Genomic DNA, 12920 nt, shown 5'->3' on the forward strand with positions numbered 1-12920 from the left:
TATTATTATTATTATTATTATGTATCTCTACAGGAAGTACTATGGAGAGAAAATTGGAATCTATTTTGCTTGGCTTGGATTTTACACTCAGATGCTACTCCTGGCAGCAATAGTGGGCCTGGCCTGCTTTCTGTATGGATATTTAACCCGAGATAACTGCACATGGAGGTACATGATGTTTAATTCAGGAGGGCATAAATTAGAATAGAGTTCAATACAGTTCAACAGAATACTTTATTGGACACTGCGAAGTTGAAATTTTCCAGAGTTTCAGAAGCATCATAAAATATAACTTCTCAGAGGAATTATCTTTTCTGATAGAATACTCCTTTTATTTCCTCTGCAGTAACTGTGAAAAATTACTCAGCCCAGGCTCTGCCACAATTAATGCCTTTGTGAAACAAGGCAGTGTTTTAATATTGTAGGATAATATTTTGTGTACGTGCATGTGTGTGTGTGTGTGTGCACGCACATGTGTATGTGTGTGTGTGGAGGCTGGCTGGGGGAGGATTTTTCTTTGGTCCAAAAAACTTCATCCAAGTCTCACATACAAAAATTCAGAAACCAAAGGCTGGACCTATTGGTTTTTTTGTAATCATCATTTCCCAAGGTATAAAACTGATGGGGGTGAGAGGGAGAGGGAGCATTTAAATTGCTGCCCCTTTGCAGCCCTCTATGCCCCTGCCTCTCTGCCCAGCCCCCGACCTCTGTTGGTAACATGAAGTTGGTCAGGAGTGTGATTATCAGCTGCTGGCCTCCCTTCGGTCTTGAGGGACACATAACTCCTGGTTCCTTTTGCTGACTATGGCCCCGGAAATCTTCTCATCCTTACCGGTCGTCACCCACGGAAACCATTTCTTCTCCTGCACCGTCCCTGACTTCTCCACCCCAAGATCCCCACTTGATTTACTCTCCTTTATACTCCTCTCGCTGACACTTTGAGGGAAATCCCTTCTGTTCTCATCTCTCACGACAGTCCACACCAGTCCCCCCATGCTGGTCCCCTTGTCCATGCTGGTTCCTCATCCCACACCCATCCTCTACTCTTCACCAGTTCCACATGTGTCCCTCAGTCCACTCTGGGCCAGTCTCCTGATCCCGCACCAGTCTCGCACTGTACTCCAGTTCCCCCATTTTGCTCCATTCCCCCCCAAAATCCCATGTGGTTACCACATCCCGAAACAGTCCCACATCCCACTCCTATCCCCTACTTCATTCTGGTTCCCCCACCTCTCTCCAGTCCCCCACCCCACTCATTCATTTATTCATTCATTTGCATTTATTGAGCTCTTACTCTGTGCAGAACACTGTACTAAGTGCTTGGGAAAGTACAATGCAGCAATAAAGAGAGATGATCCCTGCCCGCTAAGAGCTCACAGTCTAGTGGGGGTGGGGAGATAGACATCAGTACAAGTAAACAGGCATCAATATAAATGTTATATAAATATAACAGAAGCAGTGTAGCTCAGTGGAAAGAACACGGGCTTTGGAGTCAGAGGTAATGGGTTCAAATCCCAGCTCCACCAATTGTCAGCTGTGTGACTTTGGGCAAGTCACTTAACTTCTCTGTGCCTCAGTTACCTCATTTGTAAAATGAGGATTAAGACTGTGAGCCCCCAGTGGGACAACCTGATCACCTTGTATCCTCCCCAGTGCTTAGAACAGTGCTATACACATAGTAAGCACTTAATAAATGCCATTATTATTATTATTATTATAAATAAATAAAATTACAGATATATACATAAGTGCTGTGGGGTGGGGAGAATGGGGAAGAGCAAAGGGAGTGAGTCTGGGTAACAGGAAAGGGAGTGGGATGTGAGGAAAAGTGGGGCTTAGTCTGGGAAGGCCTCTTGGAAGAGATGCACCTTCAGCAGGGCTTTGAAGGTAGGGAGAGTGATTGTCTGGCAGATTTGAGGAGGGATGGCATTCCAGGCCAGAGATAGGACATGGGCCTACCTCGAGAGAGGCGAGATGGAGGCACAGTGAGAAGGTTAGTACCAGAGGAGCGAAGTGTGTGAGCTGGCTTGTAAGAGAGAAGCAATGTGAGGAAGGAGGGGGCAAGGTGATGGAGAGCTTTAAAGCCAATAGTGAGGAGTTTTTGTTTGATATGGAGGTGGATTGGCAACCACTGGACATTTTTGAGGAGAGGGGTGACATATCCTGAACATATTCTCCCCCCTCCAGACTGTGAGCCCATTGTTGGGTAGGGACTCTCTCTATATGTTGCTGACTTGTACTTCCCAAGCGCTTAGTACAGTGCTCTGCACACAGTAAGTGCTCAATAAATATGATTGAATGAATGAATGAATGAACATATCAGTCCCCCACACCGAACCATCCCCCACCTGTTTTTGATTCCCCTTACCCCTCTCCAGTCCCCCACCGTGCTCTGGTCCTCCACCTCACTCCAACCCCCCTCCTCATTTCAGTCTCCCACCCTACTCTAGTCTCCCCACCCATGCTGGTCCCCCACCTGCTCCATTCCCCCACCAGTCACCAGTCTCCCATTCCATTCCAGTTCCCCACCCCATGCTGAGCCTCCACCCTATTCCATGCCAGTCCCCCATCTCATTCCAGTTCCCCTACAACAAACCCCCATACCACACCAGTCCTCCACCATTAACTTGCCCCACGTCTTCCCCCCGCCCCCCACATTCCTGCCATGCCAAGTGTCATCCCAGCCCTCATGGCCCTGATCTCCTTCGGTAGCAGTAGCCATCCTTTCCCCTGCCTCAGTGTCCTTGCCACTGCTACTCCGTGGTTTTTGAGGAGATTGGGGCAGTGAAAGCTGGGCTGGCATTGGCATGATAAGGATGGGGCAGGGAGGGCAGGACAGTTTTGGCATGGTTGGGGAACTCAGATTTTTCTGTGGGGAGGGGCTTGAAGATACTGGAAGAAAAGTGTGAGATTTTCCAAAGCCAAGAGGACAAAGCAGGCAATGATACAAGTTGAAAGTAAGGCAAAGCCAGGCAGAATGGGGCAGATAAATGAATTTTTAAAAATGGCTAAAGCTAGCGAAAGCAAGAGAAATTTCCAGAGCTGTAGCCAGCAGCTAAAGCCAGCATATCCCTCTGACACATAAGCCTTCTGACCCAACTGTTCACTTTCTGTGCATTTCAATTTGACTTCCAAAGCCAGACTCCTTGGAGAGCCCAACTTCACAAGTTTTACTTAGCCATCTATTTAACAATGTGCTTTATTGAATGTAGTACAAACTACCCGTGATCCTTAGCTACATTGAAAATAGCTTTCCAAGTGCATTTTCTTTTGGAAGTGCAAAACGTGTACCGTAAAAAAAATGTGTTTTCCTTTCACCATTGGTCTGTGTACTGTGCTCAGCTAAAACAAGAATTTTAAAATATTATCATCATTGTCCTGTTCTGTATAGGGTAGGGCTACTTTTGTAAACAATTATTTTCGAGGGAAAAATGGTTTTCAGGTCTGAATTAATTGGAGAAAACCTAGGTTTCAATCCCTACTCTTGCTGACAGGCATCACGCCATGCAGACCGAAGTGAAGGATGCCAAAAGTAATGAATGGCAAATCACCTTCTGCTTGTAGTCCAGGACCACCATGGCCTAGTGGTTAGAGCCTAGACCTGGGAATCAGAAGGTTATGGGTTCTAAACCCAGCTCTACCACATGTCTGCTGTGTGACCATGGGCAAGTTATTTCACTTCTCTGTGCCTCAGTTACCTCATCTGTAGAATGGGGATTGAGATTGTGAGCCCAGTGTGGCAAAGGGACTGTGTCCAACCTGATTTACTTGAATCCACCCCAGTGCTTAGTACAGTGCCAGACATATAGTAAGCACATGACAAATACCATTATTATTTTTGTTATTATTATTATTATTGTTATTGTCAAATCCTTCTGGTCACGTTTCAGGCTTCTGCATTCTTCCCCTCCAGCCTAGTCTTCCTACCCACCCAACAGTGCCTCAGAGTAAGCTCTGGAGTGTGGGTAGATTGGGGTTGGTTGGGGAGAAAGCCTTGCTTCTGGCCACTAGACTAGGAATTATTAAGACAGGTAGGCTGAGGTTTCTGCTCTTTCACTTGGTGTGAAACAACAGGACTTGTTTTAGGATTACTCCAGTTGTCGTCACATGAAGTCTCCTGAGGGGACCAGAAATTTGAATTGCAAATCCCAAGGAAATAAAAGCAAGAGTAGCAGCATATCCAAGCTGCAGCTGTTCGTCAGGCAGACTTTTGAACTATTTAGGAGCCATAGATGAAGGCACAAACTCATAAAATTAAAAAAAAGCCAACTCTACCTGTATGATTCCAACCAAATGGATTCCAGATGTTTCATAAATGAATTGCAACATTCATTCACTCATTCAATCGTATTTATTAAGCACTTACTGTGTGCAGAGCACTGTACTAAACACTTGGGAAGTACAATTCAGAAACAAATAGAGACAATCCCCACCCACAATGTGCTCAAAGTCTAGAAGGGAGGAGGCAGACATCAAAACAAGCAAACAGGCATCAGTAGCATCAAAGAGAACTAGTCCCATTTTGTTGGGTTGAAAACAAGGGTACTTCCACTTAATAATAATTATTAAGGTATTTGTTAAATGCTTACTAAGTGCCAGGCACTGTTCTAAGCACTGGGGTGGATGCAAGCAGATCAGGATGGACACAGTCCCTGTTCAACATGGGGCTCTCACAGTCTGAATCCCTATTTTACAGATGAGGTAACTGAGGGACAGAGAAGTCCAGTGATTTGCCCAGGGTCTCACAGCAGACAAGTAGCAGAGCCAGGATTCTAACCAGATCCTTCTGATTCCCAGGCCAGTCAGAGTTTCCACCTGTGACATTCAAAATTTTTTTTAAAAAAAGGCAAAACTCCCAAAGTTTCTTCCAAATAGAGCTTGGGTTTTGCTGTGGACAAAAGTAGCCAGTATGAAAATCTGCAGTGTTACAAAATTCTTATATTCTGTTCCAATGTAGTTCACTTTCTGAAATGGCCAAGCCAGCAATTTAAGAACTGCTGCCATCCCACACAATCCAATTTTTGTTCTGTTGAAGGGGGTGGGACAACAGTATCTGTGAACTATGCCATTTGACCAGTACACTCCTGAGTTCATAATGCTATTTTATCTATTATCTACATATAAATAAGTAGGCTCACTGCTGTTTTGTGTTTTTTTCTTTAAGCCAAGAGGTTTGTGACCCCAATATTGGAGGCAGTATCCTAATGTGTCCTCAATGTGATCAGATTTGTCCATTTTGGAATCTCAACATTACCTGCGAATCTTCAAAGGTATTTTCTTCTGTGTTTGTACCCTTTACATAGGATTAAAAACAGTAATAATACCGTTTCTGTGTAACTCTTTTCTTTTTCCAAACCACATCAATTTTCTCATTTTACCATCAACAAAATCCATGTTGGGTAGGGAGAGGTAGCTATTATTGTCCGTGCTTTATGGAGGAGGAAACTGAGGCCCAAGAAGTTTAAGTGACTTGCCCATCATCACATAACAGATGAGGATGTTGGGACCAGAACCCAGGTGTTTTTACTCACAGTCCCCTGCTCTTCATCTCTTCATCTCTTCATCTGTCTTCTCTTCAGTCTTCAGTCTTCTAGACTGTGAGCCCACTGTTGGGTAGGGACTGTCTCTATATGTTGCCAACTTGTACTTCCCAAGAGCTTAGTACAGGGTTCTGCACACAGTAAGCACTCAATAAATACGATTGATTGATTGATTGATATGGACTGTGATCTGTAATAATAATAATGTTGGCATTTGTTTAGTGTTCACTATTTGCCAAGCACTGTTCTAAGCCCTGGAGTAGATACAAGATAATCAGGTTGTCCCACGTGGGGCTCACAGTCTTCATTCCCATTTTACAGATGAGCTAACTGAGGCACGGAGAAGTTAAGTGACTTGCCCAAGGTCACACAGCTGATAAGTGGTGATACCGGAATTAGAACCCACGACCTCTGACTCCCAAGCCTGGGCTCTTGCCACTAGGCCATGCTGCTCCTCTGTTCCAATGGAATGTTAAAATTGCAGGGTTTTTTTTAAGGAACTCAAATATCTACAATCAGTTTACTCTCACAACATCTTTTTGAGGTCCAGAAGAACAAGGAGTGGTCCTCCTATTTTCTGCTTGAGCAATTTGAGGTGCAGAGAGATTGTCACCTTAAGCTAAGAAAGAATTAAATCCTGTAGTAAACCCATGCTAGTGTCACTCGTGGGAGAGCCTGAGGGTTTAAGTAGCCACCTTCTCTTGGCTGGAAGAGGATGATACTCATCTTCTCTGGCCTCACGCACTGCTGGATCCATCCTTCTAGGGTTCCCAGAGTTCTTCTCATGTTCTCGCTGCTAACACGGCCCCTGGCTCCCACTTCACCCTAGAGCACCATGGCTGCTCCTCCCGGGCTCTGAGTCTTCCCTCTCGACAGATGCATTGGCCCTGTTTGAGCATTCTCTCACTCCCGCCCTTCTCTTCCCCCTTCCCTTCCTCCTTCCCCGCCTTTCCTTTCCTCCCTCTCTCTCTTTCCCTCCTTCCCTCCTTGCTTTTTCCCTCCCTCCCCCTTCCTCCCTCTCTCCTTTACCCCCCCGTGCCCCTTCCCCCCTCCCCTTCTCCCCTCCCGACCCCCCATCTCTACCCCCTCCTTCCTCCCCTTCCTAGTCATTAAAGGCATCCCGGAGAAAAGGCACTGTAGTAGATACAGCTAACCCTTCCCCATGTATAGAATTGGAGGGCCAGGGAAGTTCTTGGAATGCACCATCAGGGCGAGAGACCAGCTGAACTATGTCTTCTCTTGGAGGGCTGGGGATCACACATCAATTCCCCAGAGCTCATTTTCCACACATTCCGGGATTCGAGCAGAGTCGGGGTCAGGACCAACAGGGAGGAAGGGAAGAAACTTAGCCTCCAAGATGGTAGCTGCAGCAGCTGGGTGGGAGGTGATACCATGAGGGACTCCCTTCCTCACTACTCATCCCAGCCTTCGTACTTATCTTCCTCTCCCACCCTTGGAGCCTCTGGCAGAGATATGGACATCAGCTAGGGTAGGCAGGGCAGGTGGAAGCCTCTTTTCCAATGGGAAGGAGCACGGCCTATTCATTCATGTGATCATATTTATTAAGCACTTACTGAGTACAGAGCACCATGCTAAGCACTTGGGAAAGTACAGTGTAACAATAAAGAGTGACAGTCCCTGCCCATAATGAGCTCACAATCTATTGAAAAGAGCATCGTCCTAGGAACTGGAAGACTTCGGTTCTAATCCTTCTATGCCCTCCCAGACTGAGACCCTTTTTCCTCTCCTCCTCCCCACCTCCCCCGACCTGCCTCCTTCCCCTCACTACTGCACCTGTATATATGTTTGTACAGATTTATTACTCTATTTTACATGTACATATTTAGTATTCTATTTATTTTGTTAATGATGTGCATCTAGCTTTACTTCTATTTACTCTGATGACTTGACACCTGTCCACATGTTTTGCTTTGTTGTCTGTCTCCCCCTTCTAGACTGTGAGCCCACTGTTGGGTAGGGACCGTCTCTATATGTTGCCAACTTGTACTTCCCAAGCACTTAGTACAGTGCTCTGTACACAGTAAGCGCTCAATAAATACAATTGAATGAATGAATAATCCCCGCTCAGCTACTTGCTTGCTGTGTGACCTTGGGCAAGTCACTTAACTTCACAGTGCCTCAGTTTCCTTACCTGTAAAATGGGGATTCAATATCTATTCTCCCTCCTACATAGTCTGTGAGTCCCATGTGGGACAGGGACTATGTCTGTCCTGATTAACTTGTATCTACTCCAGCATTTAGTACAATGCTTGGCACACTTAACAATACACTTAACAAATGCCTTTATCATTATAATTATTATTATTATTGGTAGTAGTATTATCCTGTGGAGTGGGGGGATGTGACTCCTGGTTGACAGCTGGGACTAACACTTAATAATAATAATAACAATGATGGCATTTGTTAAGCACTTATTATGTGCAAAGCACTGTTCTAAGCGCTGGGGGGGGATACAAGGCGATCAGGTTGACCCACGTGGGGCTCACAGTCTTCATCCCCATTTTACAGATGAGGTAACTGAGGCACAGAGAAGTTAAGTGACTTGCCCAAAATCACACAGCTGACAAGTGGCAGAGGCGGGATTAGAACCCATGACCTCTGGCTCCCAAGCCCATGCTCTTTCCACTGAGCCTCGCTGCTTCTCTAGTGGAAAATATTGTATTTAATAATAATAATAATAATAATGGCATTTATTAAGCACTTACTATGTGCAAAGCGCTGTTCTAAGTGCTGAGGAGGTTATAAGGTGATCAGGTTGTCCCACGGGGTAGCTCACAATCTTAATCCCCATTTTACAGATGAGGTAACTCAGGCACAGAGAAGTTAAGTGACTTGCCCAAAATCACACAGCTGACAATTGGCGGAGCTGGGATTTGAACCCATGACCCCCTACTCCAAAGCCCATGCTCTTTTCACTGAGCCATGCTGCTTCTCTTTTGAAGACAAAGGAGCTCCCAGAGACTGATCAGTGGGTAATGCTCTATAAGAGCTCTTCCTAAGCACCTGTGTAGAAACAGCCCGTCATAATCACCTTGAATAATTTCCTTATACACATTAGGTGTTTTCTGGGGATAAGAGGGCATAGTGGTGTCTGCTGAGGTTGATGCCTCTGAGAATTTCTGTTCCCAGACTACTGACTGCCCATTCTAGCTCAGAGAGCCCTGTTAGGTGAGCACAGATAATAACCACTACTCAAAAACAAGTGAAGGGTATGTCTTGCAGCATGGCCTAGAGGTTAGAGCACGGGCTTGGGAGTCAGAAGGACCTGGGTTCTAATCCTGGCTCACCACTTGTCTGCTGTGTGACCTTGGTCAAGTTGCTGAATTTATCTCAGTTCCCTCATCTGTAAAGTGGGGATTAAGACTATGAGTCCCATGTGGGACAGGGACTACGTCCAATCTGATTATCTTGTATCTACCCCATTGCTTAGAACAGTGCTTGGCACATAGTAAAAGCAGCATGGCTCAGTGGAAAGAGCGCGGGTTTTGGAGTCAAGGGTTGTGGGTTCAAATCCCAGCTCCGCCAATTGCCAGCTGTGTGACTTTGGGCAAGCCACTTAACTTCTCTGTGCCTCAGTTACCTCATCTGTAAAATGGGGATTAAGACTGTGAGCCCCCCGTGGGACAACCTAATCACTTTGTAACCTCCCCAGCACTTAGAACAGTGCTTTGCACATAGTAAGCGCTTAATAAGTGCAAAAAATAATACCATCAGTAGGACAGCCCTTTCCCTCCTTAAGCCCTTCTGATGAGGGTCCAGAAAAGTGCATGAGCTATTTTCATGGACATAACCTGCAAAAGATTCTGTGTGTGAGAAACGCACCTGTTAGAGACACTCTCTCCATCAGCAGCCTCATATATGAACCCAGGGCAGCTCTATTACTTGCAACATCCCTCACAGAGGCATTACAAAAATTCAGAAACTCACATTAACAAAATTCTTTGAGCTCCTTGAAACTCTTGATGAAACACTAAGAATGAGCAGGATCAGATTAGGGCAAAAGCTGCCTAGACTATCCAGAAAGTCAAACCATTATTATGATTCATTCGTTCATTCATCGTTACGATTCATTACGGTTCATTCATTTATTATGATTCATTATTCATTCATTCAATCGTATTTATTGAGCACTTACTGTGTGCAGAGCACTGTACTAAGCACTTGGGAAGTACAAGTTGGCAACGTATATTACTTTTGGTGGGATTTCATAGAATCAATCAGTCAGTCATATTCAATAAATACGATTGATGATTGATGATTCGAGTGCTTACTGTGTTTAGTTCACTCTACTATGCTTTCGGAAGAGTACAGTATAACAAAGTTGGTGTACACATTCCCGGCCCACAAAGAGCTTACAGTCTAAATGGAACTCCATTGCATTCTCTTTAAATTCATTCATTCATTCAATCGTATTTATTGAGTTTATTGTGTGCAGAGCACTGTAGTAAGCGCTTGGGAAGTACAAGTTGACAGCATATAGAGATGGTCCCTACCCAACAACGGGCTCACAGTCTAGACAATGGGCTCACATTCTAGACAATGGGCTCACATGGCCTAGTGGAAATCAATCAATTAATCAATCAATGGAAAGAGTGTGAGCCTGGATGTCAGAAAACCTGAGTTCCAATAACGGCTCTGTTCCTTGCCTGCTCTGTGACCTTGGGTAAAGTAACATGACATCTCTGGGTCTCAGTGTCCTCGTCTGTAAAATGGGGATTAAATACCAGCTTTCTAAACTCCTTGTGGACAGGGAACATGTCTACCAACTCTGTTCCAGTGTACTCTCCCAGGTACTTAGGTCAGTGCTCGGCACACAGTTAAGCGCTCAAAAAATAAGATTGATTGATTAGTGTGAGTCTTGAGTGAGACAGGGACTTCCTAACCTGATTAAAACACTGCCTCATGTATAGTTAGTGCTTAATACACATTATAAATAAATCCATTACCTTTTATCCTTAGATGGAATGGGGAAACATGTTTTGGTAGCACATGAAGGACAGGAGAGGAGGGTGAAGGTAGCTAGTGCTAGAGTGTTTTTTAGCAATTATAACTCTGCTTGTGAGAACATCACAGAAATAGAAAATGCTTTGGAAGCTATGCAAAATTCAAAAACAATTAAAATACCCAGTAGTGAATCCATCCTTTGCCTTTGTTTACACAAATAAATGGCCAACATTGACATGGCACACATTTTTGTTTTGCAGAAACTCTGTATCTTTGACAACTTTGGAACGCTCGTCTTTGCAGTTTTTATGGGAATGTGGGGTAAGTTGTTTCTGAGCTTTCTTCATACTTGTTTTGAACTAATATTTTATCTCAACATGGGAAAAGTCCAAGATCCCAGAGAAGTAGCCAAAACTCATAAATGTGTCATCATGTAAGATGTCAGAGTGATCTACTTTGGGGTCATTACTTCCCAGAAAGCAATGGCATAATGGAGTAATAAATTAATCATATTTATTGAGCACTTACTATGTAGAGAGTACTGTACTAAGCGCTTGGGAGAGTACAATATAATGGACACATTCCTTGCCCACACAGTCTAGAGGATACAGCAGGACTCCATAGCAGGAGTGTCATTCAGGTATTCATTCATTCATTCATTCAATCGTATTTATTGAGCACTTAGTGTGTGCAGAGCACTGTACTAAGCGCTTGGGAAGTACAAATCAGCAACATATAGAGATGGTCCCTACCCAACGGGCTCACAGTATAGAAAGGGGAGACAGGACAACAAAACAAAACAAGTAGACAGGTGTCAATACCATAAGAATAAATAGAATTATAGCTACATACACACATATATATGTATCTTTCCCCCACTAAGATTACACTTAAGTAGCAAATGGGATAAGCACTTTGTACAGTGCTCTGCACACAGTAAGTGCTCAATAAATATGACTGAATGAATTTGGTGATTAAATCAGTCCTCAGTTACTTTCCCTTCACTCTAAGTTTCAGGTGACCTTTCATTTTTCTTTTTTTTTTAGTGGTATTTGGTAAGCTCTTAATGTGTGTCAGGCCCTGTTCTAACTGCTGGGTAGATATAGGTTAATTAGGCTGGATACAGTCCCTGTCCCACATGGGGCTCCCAGTCTACGTAGAAGGGAAAACAGATATTGAAACTCTGTTTTGCAGTTGGGGAAACTGAGGCACAAAGTTAAGTGACTTGCCCAAGATTGCACAGCAGGTAAGGGGAGGAGCTGGGATTAGAACCTAGGTCCTCTGGCTCCCATGGGGGCCTGTGCTTTTTATCCACTAGGCCATTCTGCTTCCAACATGTTTTCATCAGAAAACACTGTATTGAAACACATTTAAATGTACTAGAAGTATGTACACTTGGGAAATCATTTGAAGTGTTAAAAAGTATACGTGAAAGTGCCTGGGAGAAAAGTAAAGAGGATGTGGGTTCCAAGAGATTCTGCCTTGATTTTGTAATGAGCTCATTATAGAAAGTCTTAAATAGAGAAGCAACATGGCCCAGTGGAAAGAGCGTGGACCTGGGAATCAGAGGCCCTGGGTTCTAATCCTGGCTGCTCTGCCACTTCTCTGCTGTGTGACCTTGGGCAAATCACTTAATAATAATAATAATAATAATGGTATTTGTTAACAATAATAATAATAATTATGGCATTCATTAAGCACTTACTATGTGCAAAGCACTGTTCTAAGTGCTGGGGAGGTTACAAAGGTGATCAGGTTGTCCCACGGGGGTCTCACAGTCTTCATCCCCATTTTGTAGATGCTTAGTACAGTGCTCTGCACACAGTAAGCACTCAATAAATACAATTGATGATGATGAGGTAACTGAGGCACCGAGAAGTTAAGTGACTTATCCAAAGTCACACAGCTGACAATTGGCGGAGCCAGGATTTGAAGCCATGACCTCTGACTCCAAAGCCTGTGCTCTTTCCACTGAGCCACGCTGCTTAACTAAAGCATATTAAACACTTTACATGTATTTATCTCCTCAAAGTCACTCCTCCCCCTTCTCCAACCCCACTGCTCTCAACCCTCCCCGCTACTCTCCCACCCTTCCCAGCAGTATCCTCAGATGAGATCTCCTTCCTCCTCTCAAGTGCTATTCCAGCCACCTGTGCTTCTGAACCCATTCCCTCTCATTTTAAGAAATCTCTCGCCCCTTCCCTCCTCCCCTTCTTAACTTCCATCTTCAACCGCTCACTCTCCACTGGTTCCTTCCCCTCTGCCTTCAAACATGCCCACGTCTCCCCAATCCTAAAAAAACCTTCTCTTGACCCCATCTCCCCTTCTAGTTATTGCCCCATCTCCCTCCTACCATTCCTTTCCAAATTCCTTGAACAAGTCATCTGCACCTGCTGTCTCAAATTCATCAACACC

At 44.4% G+C, this 12920-nt stretch overlaps 1 protein-coding gene across 1 annotated transcript in view; it reads left to right on the forward strand.

Moving 5' to 3' along the window:
* The window catches only part of ANO6 (anoctamin 6), a 202355-nt gene that overhangs the window by 130856 nt on the left and 58579 nt on the right, over positions 1 to 12920 (forward strand). Inside the window, exons 8-10 of the mRNA XM_038765280.1 lie at positions 34 to 168; positions 5165 to 5270; positions 10766 to 10826. Coding sequence (XP_038621208.1) covers positions 34 to 168; positions 5165 to 5270; positions 10766 to 10826 — 302 coding nt within the window. The remainder of the gene's footprint in view (positions 1 to 33; positions 169 to 5164; positions 5271 to 10765; positions 10827 to 12920) is intronic.

The sequence above is a fragment of the Tachyglossus aculeatus genome, chromosome 2, assembly GCF_015852505.1.
Source record: "Tachyglossus aculeatus isolate mTacAcu1 chromosome 2, mTacAcu1.pri, whole genome shotgun sequence".
Classification (NCBI taxonomy): domain Eukaryota; kingdom Metazoa; phylum Chordata; class Mammalia; order Monotremata; family Tachyglossidae; genus Tachyglossus; species Tachyglossus aculeatus.